This window comes from Mirounga leonina, unplaced genomic scaffold (assembly GCF_011800145.1).
Source record: "Mirounga leonina isolate KUSES-001 unplaced genomic scaffold, KU_Mleo_1.0 Mir_129, whole genome shotgun sequence".
NCBI lineage: Eukaryota > Metazoa > Chordata > Mammalia > Carnivora > Phocidae > Mirounga > Mirounga leonina.
Window position 1 is genome coordinate 78,306,628 of NW_023270323.1, and position 8,942 is coordinate 78,315,569.

The window sequence follows — 8,942 nt, forward strand, 5'->3', positions numbered from 1 at the left end:
CCCCTCCCCACCCACCAGGGGAGATGATCAGACTGTGCCAGACCCCCCTCCCCACTCCCCAGGGGAGATGATCAGACTATGCCAGACCCCTCCCCACTCCCCAGGGGAGATGATCAGACTGTGCCAGACCCCCCTCCCCCCTAGGGGGGGGACGATCAGACTGTGCCAGACACTCCTCCCCACTCACCAGGGGGTGTCAGACTAGGCCCCCCAGAGCTGGAGAAATGCATGGCTCCAGACCCCGCAGATGTGGACCCTTTAAAACTGCACAGAGGTTGCGGTTCAGGTGTGACATGACCACGAGAGAAAGGCTAACGGAGGTCCAAGAGGGTGACGTGAGTAGGGGTGATGTGGGTTTGGAACCAGGAGCTTGCCAGGCTCGAATCCTGGCTGGCGAGTTACCGGACACACCACAGATGTTCAGCCCCAGCTTCCTGCATAATCAGGAGTCACGTTCGGAACATGAACTAGCACCAGCCCCACCCAGCCCGTGTGCTGTGCGCCCCGGCCAGGCGTCCGGAGCCTGGGGCATGACCCCCTGCCCTGCGCGCGGAGAGCCCACGTTACGAGCCCGGAGGTTCTCAGTGAACACAGACCCCTCCTTGCCCCTCCTCCCTCGAAGGGCAGTCCTCCCTCGTTCCTTGTTCATGAAGGTGCTCCCCGAACCCCACGAGCAGCAGGAGGCCCTGGTGGCGTGCATGCACAGATACGACACAGCCTCACACCACTGAGGGGTCTGGAACAATCTCACTCTGCAAAACGCCACCGCCCTCCTGTCCCTGGGCCTCCCGGCTCCCGACCCAGCAGCGGGGAAGGCAGGGAAGGTGGGCCATCTATCTGAGCGTCAGGCAGCTGCTGTAACAAATGGTCCCAGACGTACAGGCCTAAAGCAGACGTAAGCCCTGACAGGTCTGGGGGACGGAGCCTGGAATGGGTCTGCAGGGCTGGGTCCTCCTGGAGCCTCCAGCGGAGGATCCCTTGCTGGCCCTGGTTCCCAGTTCGGGGCCTTCCTCCATCCTCCCTCCTCTGAACTCTGCTTCCGCCCTCCTGCCTCCCTCTCCGGAGGGCCCCTGACCACGAGGGGCCCACCGGGTAGTCTCCCCAGTGCGAGGTCTCTAACTGAATCACATCTGCAAAGCCTCTTTCCAGCAGATGCACAGGTTCCGGGGATAAGGACAGGGACATCTTCGGGGGGCCAGTACCCAGCTCCCCCCACCATCCGAGATGAGGTATCCGGGGAGGGGCAGCACCTGGCCCTGGGTCACACCATAGCCAGAGCCAGACCCTAGTCCCCGATAGGAAACCCCAGCTCTGTCCACTGCCCCAGCTCCGAGGAGGGCAGGCTGCATCATAGGCAGTCTGAAATCCTAGTTAGGAGCTGGGAAGACTGAGGAGGAGGAATTCCAGGATCGGGGGCAGGGAGGCACATGGCAGCGCAGCAAGAAAAGCGCAAGCGAGGATGTTTGGGCATCAGGAGCAAGGACAGCGTGTTGCACACAGGAGGTGCTCAATAAATAGTCGTCAAAAGACTCAAGGAGCGTTCTGGAATGGCTTTGAGCCTGAGGGGCTGCTGAAGGCTGGGAGCAGAGGGGGCCTCAACCCGGGCTGAGGCTGGGAGTGGCAGCTGGGGTGACACCTGTCCTCACCCCACCTCTAGGTCTCCTGGGGCAGATGGGGACAGGTGCCCACCACAAGCCCATAGGTCCATCACTTTGCAGCCCAAGGCCTCCCCAGCCCGGTGGACCCTTGCTCGCCCCGCACAGAGCAGGGTGGGACTGTGCCCCCCAGGACTGGCCCTCTGCCCTGGAGGTTAAAGACCCCAGCATCCCACTGGGGATGGTTCCGAGGAGCAGGCCCACCGCGACTGCCCACCCATGCAAATGCCCCCACTCTCCCCTCCCCCCATCTCATGCCTCATCCTCTCAACTTGTGCTTCCTGGGGGCGCTTCCCCGGCAATCCACCTGCATCCATGTCCTTGTCACTAGCGGAACCTGAACCCAGACCACCGCAGGGCACAGGGGTGGGGTCACCCTGAAGCCTCTGAAACTGAAGTGGGGGCCATGGGGAAGGTCCTGGCCATTCCTCCTTCTTGAACTTCATGCCAGACTGCAGCACCAACTGGGACTTGGAGACATCGTGTCCCAGTAAGATGGTGGCTGCTGAAGTTCAAGGAGAAGCAGAGCGTCAGAGAGAGGCCCAGCTAGGAACCCTTAGCCCAGGATGATGGCAAACCCTGGGGGAGGCTGAGCGCGAAGAGGGGCCCCGAGGTCCATCCTCCATTCACCCCTCCACTGGCCAGATGCTCAGGGAGCACCCATCACAGACAGTCTGTGGGGGCTCTCCGGGCGAGCATCTTGAGGTCTGCCCTGAGCTTTGGAGGGTGTGGACAGCTGGGACAAAGACCACTCCACCTGCCTCCTGGGGCCATGCACGCCCAGGGCCCTCGAGCAATCATAAAGAGCAGGAGGCACTATCTCCACTCTACAGGTGGGGAAACTGAGGCAAAGAGCAACGATGCAATCCAGTGGCCGGGACACACCTAGCAGGTAATGCCTGGGACTGGAGCCCAGGTGAGCCTGACCCCAAAGCCATGGCCGTACTTTCCAAGCCATCAAGGCGGCCTCCCTCGTTGCTTAGAAATCTTCAGGCAAAGCAAACCGCACAGGAAACCCCCCAACATGCCATTTTGGGACAGAAGCTGTTTTGTACATGCCTGGCTTGCCCCTAGCCTGGAAGCCCACCGAGGGCAGAAGGCGCCCAGGACCAGCCCCAGCACCCAGTGGGGCTTGCTATCGGCTGCGTCCAGGGGAAGTGAGCACCACGGGATTCAAAGCACACCTTCCACGCTCCCCAGTCCTGCCCACGGACAAGGAGGATTCAGGACAAGGAGGACTCAGGTCTCCCAGCTCAGGCACCAGACAGACACTCGCAGACGTGGCTTCCCTGGCAGGCTGCGGAGAAACTCCCTTATATCAGGGAGCCTCCACGTAAAGGGCGAGAGCTTCCTGCCACGAAATTGTCAGATGGGGTCTATGTGGCAGAAAAGGATGATGGGAGGCCATGATTCCCTGAAATGCTGGCTTGGCCTCAAACCCAGAAAATTGCTCTGGGAACAGTGGAAGGAGACAGGGTTGTCAGAAGCAGATCACACCCCCGAGGATGGCGGTAGCCCCTGTCTTTACAGATGGGGACTCTGAGGCCCAGAGAGGGAAGACAGCCTGCCCCAGGTCACACAGCAGTCCAGGTGGGTGGGGCTGGGATTCCCAGGAGCTCAGCCACCAGCAATGGGGTGACTGCTGCCTTGCAGGGGAAACGGGCAGCTCTAGAGGACCTCGAGGACCTGGTGGAAGGGAGAGCTGGGGCCAGAGGGTCAAAGTTACAGAGAGGCATGCGGGCTTGACATGGTGAAACTGTCTCTCATGGTCGGAGCTGTCTGGAAGTGGACCCTGGGCTGTGCTATGACCCCAGGCGGGAGCCCCTATAGAAGGCAGAGGAAAGAGCATGCCCTCGAGGCAGACAGAGCCGGGTGTGAGTCTGGCTCTGCGCAGGCAGGTGCCACACTGGGAAGATGCAAATATGCTTCACGGCCCAGGACAAAGCATTACCATGATGTCCCAAATGGTCAAGCCTTATCCATCCCACTCAGCCCCACACTATGAGGGGCCGTGAATCGCCCACAGAAGCCGGCTCATGTGGGCACGGGGGGGCGGGGTGGGGGCAGACCGACGGAAGCCACCCGGCTGGGAAGATGAGCGTCTGGGCACACCGGGGTTCAAGTCCAGCTCTGCTGTTCACAGGTGGTGTGGCGTGCTGCCAGGCAACGGGCAGCCCCTTCTGGGCATCTGCTTCCCCGCCCGCGAGTGGGGACGCCCCAGCAGCCCTATGAAGTGCTGTGAGGGTTCAGGAGCATCAGGCCAGGCGTGGGGCCCTGAGGGAGCGTCCCCTGAGCCGTGACTGCCGTGACACTGAAGTAGGGTGCAGCCCGACACCCTAGAGACCTCGGGGATGGAAACATCCCCAAGTAAACAAAGATGCTCCGCTCAGGTTGCCGTGCGCTGCGTCCTCGCAGCCTCGAGGACCGCTGTTTGCAGCCCGTCTGGGCTGGCCCGCATCTGGCTGGTCCCCTCAGCAGCTCGAAACGGGATCGTCTTCCAGAAATGGGCTGCTACCTGAGCACCACCCGTGCGCTCCTGTTGCAACTACTCTGCTTTTGCAAGCCTCTCCCACATGTCAGGACCTGCACCCTCGGTCCCTACGGAGACCCCGGGGGGGCAGCCTCAGAAACACAGAGAGGTTCGATGATCAAGAATGCTAGCAGGGGGCAGAGCCGGAATGAGCTCAACAGACCCGATTCAGGGGAGGCCTTACCACGTCCTGCCAAGGCAGGTGCAGAGCAAGGGGTGCGAGGAAGCCCCCAGGTCGGGGCAGAGGAGGGGCCCGCATCCTGGAAGCTGCTGGCCGTCAGCCACCATGGCCAGTGCCAGGACAGACCCCACCGGCTGGACCCCTTCCCACCCTCTCCTCTCATTACCCGGATGTGCCCATCTTCTCTGGCCAGCTCGCGGCTCTCCCACGCTCCAGAGGACGCTTTGGAGGGTCAGCGCATCAGACAGGTGACTTCTCCATGAGTGAAGGTCACGCTCCCTTTTCTGGGACAGTAAGACTGGACTCGCCAAGAGTTCATCAAAGTCAGAGCTTGATTCCAGAAAATATGCCATCTACCCCCAAACTACCTCATTGACAGAAACCGTAAAGAATCAAAGGGTCTTGGGTGGCGGGTTAGGGAGTAACCCTGAACCTCAGAGGAAACAGATCCGAGCTCAGGGATGCACATGCTGAGCCAGGGAGCGCCAGCTGGGTCTTGGGCAACAACTGTCCTTTTCCGATGCAATTTCAGATGAATTTCTGGGTCAGAATGATTTGTCTTCTGCTGCATCTGATTCAGATGGAGTCACGCAGGGGAACCGGGCACCAGTCCCCTGCCTGTGGGAAGCTCCCGAGCCAAAGGACAGTGGCCCCTGTGGAACAGAAAGGTCTGGGTCTCCCACCGAGTCATGGACTTTCCACGAGCCCTCCTTAGACCTGGCAGCAATGCTTCCTCATTTTCACTGGATTTTTAATTGCAAGAGAGAAGCACGCACCACGAAGAAAATTCGGGAAAGTCACAGAAAGGATAAAGATGCAGATGTGGGAAAAACCTCTTTCTCCTCTTTCCGCTAGAGAGGGAGACACTACTGACATCTGGATGTGTGTCCTTCCAGATTTTCCTCCTTTACTGAACTAGCAGACTCGAGATCACACAGGATGTACGATTCTGCCGTCTGCTGTTTTCGGAGAGAAGCTGGTTTGCTTGAGCATCACTCCTCACATTAGAATCTCCTCGCACACTGTTGGCTAGAATGCGCCCCCCACTCCCCTGACCCTGAGAAGCTTCGGCAGGATGTGGGCTGAGTCTGTTCCCGCTGGGCTCACGGTGCGCGGGTAGAAAGCCCTTGGCCACTGAATGAGGGACAGCCCTGCTGGCTGATATCCGTCCCCCCCCCCCCCACATTTGTCATACTGACGTGAACATCTTTGCGGCGACGTCCTTGTCCACCCTTGGGTTAGGTGAAGAGATGTGTCCTGTTCCAGAGACCCAGGGCTGTGCCAACCAGAGTAGGGGACTGGGGCTCAGGTCCCGGCTCTGTCACACTCTCTCCTTGACTCTGGACAGTTATTTTTCCTTCCCTGGGCCTCGGTTTCCCCTCTGAGCATGTCAGTGGGTTTGGACGGCAGTATCCTCCAGGTCCCTTCCAGCTCTGGGATCCTAACCGGGCAGCTGTGACCACAAGACAGCTGAGCCAGGCCCCCAGGCTCTCCACCTGGTCCTGCCCCCATTGTGGGCTGAATCATGCCCCCTCTAAATTCACATGCTGAAGTCCTAACCGCTAGGACCTCAGAATGTGACTGTATTTGGAGAGGGGGACTTTACAGAGTAATCAAGGTAAAATGAGGCCAGGCAGGTGGTCCTAATCCAATATGACTGGTGTCCTTACAAGAAGAGGAAATTTGGACACAGTCAGGTACATAAGGAAAACCCTGTGGACATAGAGAGAAGACGGCCATCTACAAGTCAAGGAGGAAGGCCACACCTTGAACTTGGACTTCCAGGACCTGGCACCTATCGGGGGCAGGGCTGGCCCTGGAGCCCCTCCCAGCTCAGGTCCCCTCCTCCGCCCCACCTTGCCCATCGTGACTCCAGAGGCTGCCACGTTATGAGGTCACCGCCACAGGCCTCATCTACTGGGCCCCATACGTGTGGGCCGGGACTGCAGGCAGAACTAAGGGCATTCCCTCCATACAGTTGGGGAAACTGAGGCACAGGGAACCCATAGTGAGTGCACTGGATTTGGATCCAGCCCTGACACAGAACGCCCTGTGACAATTCCCCCAGCCACCCAACATCAATGAGCCACAAAACAAGTAGGCATGAATATGGGGCCCAGAGGCCACACCCGAGCCGTCTCCAAGGATGTGCACAATGGCCAGACGAGAGAGCCAGGTGTCAGGCACAGGGACCACGCTCTCCCCCACTGCAGGGTGGCCTGGGGACACATCTGGGGCATGAGCCACAGGCCGATGTGCAGCAGACTCTCCGGCAGTTCCGAAAGACTGAGCCAACGCAGGGAGGCTGAGGGGAGCGTGACCCTCCGGCAGTGACCATCACAAGCCACTGAGGACCTACTATGTGTGCAGTTTCCCACTCGAATCTCGTCCTCTCCAGGCAAGGCACAGTGCTGCTTTCATACCTCAGGAAGCTGAGCTCGGGAAGGTGCCACCATTTGCCAAGATCACAATTTGCCACCAAGCAAACGTATGAGTCAAACCCCAGGCCCCTTGCTTGTTCGAATCATGACCCCCCCCACAGCCCCCAGTGCCCACATAGCCCTTCTCCCAGGACGACCACAAATGCCAGTGCTCCTTCCAGGGCTCCTCCTGATTATAGGGGGGACCGGAGGTAACAATTATGATCCCAGAAAGCCTAGAATTACCCTGTGTGCACCCTGCCATTATCCCCACCTGCCATTAGATAAACGTGTCTGGAGATTCTGCCAGTCTCAGGGTCCCCTGCTCCCCAGCCACCGCCAGATAACAGGCTGGACATTTCAGAAATCCTCTTCTAGAGAATTCTGTCTCTCGATGCCTGCCATTTGCTCTCAGCCACTCTCTCAACGCCCACTGCCAGTGTGGTCCCTCCTTCCTGGGTTGGAGGGGGAGGAGACGATTTCCCCTGCGAGGTGGGTCCCTGGAAACAGCCCTCCTAAACCGAGAGCAGGGAGCAAGCACTCACCAAATGCACACTACCCCCCGCCCCTCGGCCGGTCTGATTTTCCCCCAGCTTGTCCAGGCTTTTTTCTGCACCATGGCCAAGGGCCATACTGCAGTCTGTGGCCAAACAGGCTCAGAGGAAAGATCACAGGAGTCAGGGAGCACCCGGTTCGAATCCCCACCCCGCTTTGTGAGCTGAGCAAGTGACTCAAGCCTGATGAGCCTTGGGCGCACCCTGGAAAATGGGGTGACGGCCCCTCCCTCCCAGGGAATGTACAGACCAACCCTCTCAGCTCAGCTCAGTGCGGGGCCACAGGAGACTCTCAAAACCGGGCTCCTCGCATCAGACTCTTCATGCCAAGGTCTCCCTGCTGTTGGTCTCAGTTTCCCCAAGCGCAATAGGCCCGGCTGGCTTGTGACGATGTGGGATTTTCCAGGGCCGGCACAGAGGCTGTCAGATCCCGTGGGCGCGGCGGGAGGCAGCAGTGGGGATGCGCAGGGGGCGCCGGAGAGATGCTGACTGGAGGGAGATGGGGCGGGCCGCACACACCTGCGGGCTCTGCACCCCCAAATCTGCAGCGGGCGAGCCCAGGGCGCTGGGGGTCGGCCTGACGACACCCCCCCCTCCCCGCTCAGGCGGAGTGAGCGCCGCGCAAGGGCGGCGCCCCCTGCCGCAAAGCCCCCGGTGTGATCACACCTCTGTGTAGCAGGGTCTGCGGCGGCCCTGCGCCCCTCGCCTGTACCGGTCGCCTTCTGCAACCTGCAGCGACCTGGGACCCGTGAGAAGCAAAAAAGTGGCGCCTTCCAGACAGCCCGGCGCCGACACCCTGGCCAGCGCGGGGGGAAGGGGGTCCCCAGACCGCTCTGCGGAGCTGCACGCGCCCCGGGCGCAGGGGCAGAGGGCTGCTGACAGGCCCTAGGGTTTGCAAGACCCTGGGGGTAAAAGTTGGGTGGAGCACTGGGTGATTTCCCCTGTGCAGCAGGTGCAGCCCCAGAATGCCTCCACAGCCCTTGCTGCGCCGCGATCCAGCTCGGGGACGCGCCGGTCCCTCGGTCCCCACACTCACCTGCACTCATCTCAGCAGCAGCTGGGGGACGGGCTGTCCGGCGCAACGGCAGCCAGACGCTCCTGCCCGCAGGTGCCGCGCCCGCGCGATCGACCGCCTGCCCGCGGATCAGCGGACCCGGGACAAGGTCCGCGCCCGCCCGCAGCGCCGCCGCAGCCCCCTGGAGCCTCTGGCCCCGCCCCGCCGGCCCCGCCCCCGCCAGCCCCGCCCCTGAGCGCAGCTCCGCCCCGCCCCGCCCCCGCCCCCGCCGCGCCGCGGGCGGGACGCACCCTGGGAAGTGTAGGCGCAGCACCCCCGCCGCTCTGCCTTTGCGGCCCCGCCGCCGAATGGACAGACTACAAGTCCCGGCAGGCCGCGCGCCCCGCGCACGCGCAGGCAGGAGACGCCGCTGCGGCCTCCCGCAGCCGCCGGCAGGTCTCTGCGGGGTTGTTTTCGGGGCCTGGCGGGCGGCCTGGCTGGCGCCGGCTCTCGATGACCCGGAATGGTGCGGAGGGATGCCCAGCGGCAGAACCTTGGAGCAGCTCTTCTTGAGTCGTGGAGCTGCAAGGGGCCCGAGGACCTCTGGG

At 61.5% G+C, this 8,942-nt stretch overlaps 1 protein-coding gene across 1 annotated transcript in view; it reads right to left on the minus strand.

The window, feature by feature from the left end:
• The window catches only part of ABLIM2 (actin binding LIM protein family member 2), a 144,720-nt gene extending 136,197 nt beyond the window's left edge, over positions 1 to 8,523 (minus strand). Inside the window, exon 1 of the mRNA XM_035005364.1 lies at positions 8,377 to 8,523. Within this exon, the coding sequence (XP_034861255.1) occupies positions 8,377 to 8,386 (10 nt within the window). The 5' untranslated portion in view covers positions 8,387 to 8,523. The remainder of the gene's footprint in view (positions 1 to 8,376) is intronic.
• Between the last annotated feature and the right edge of the window lie 419 nt (positions 8,524 to 8,942).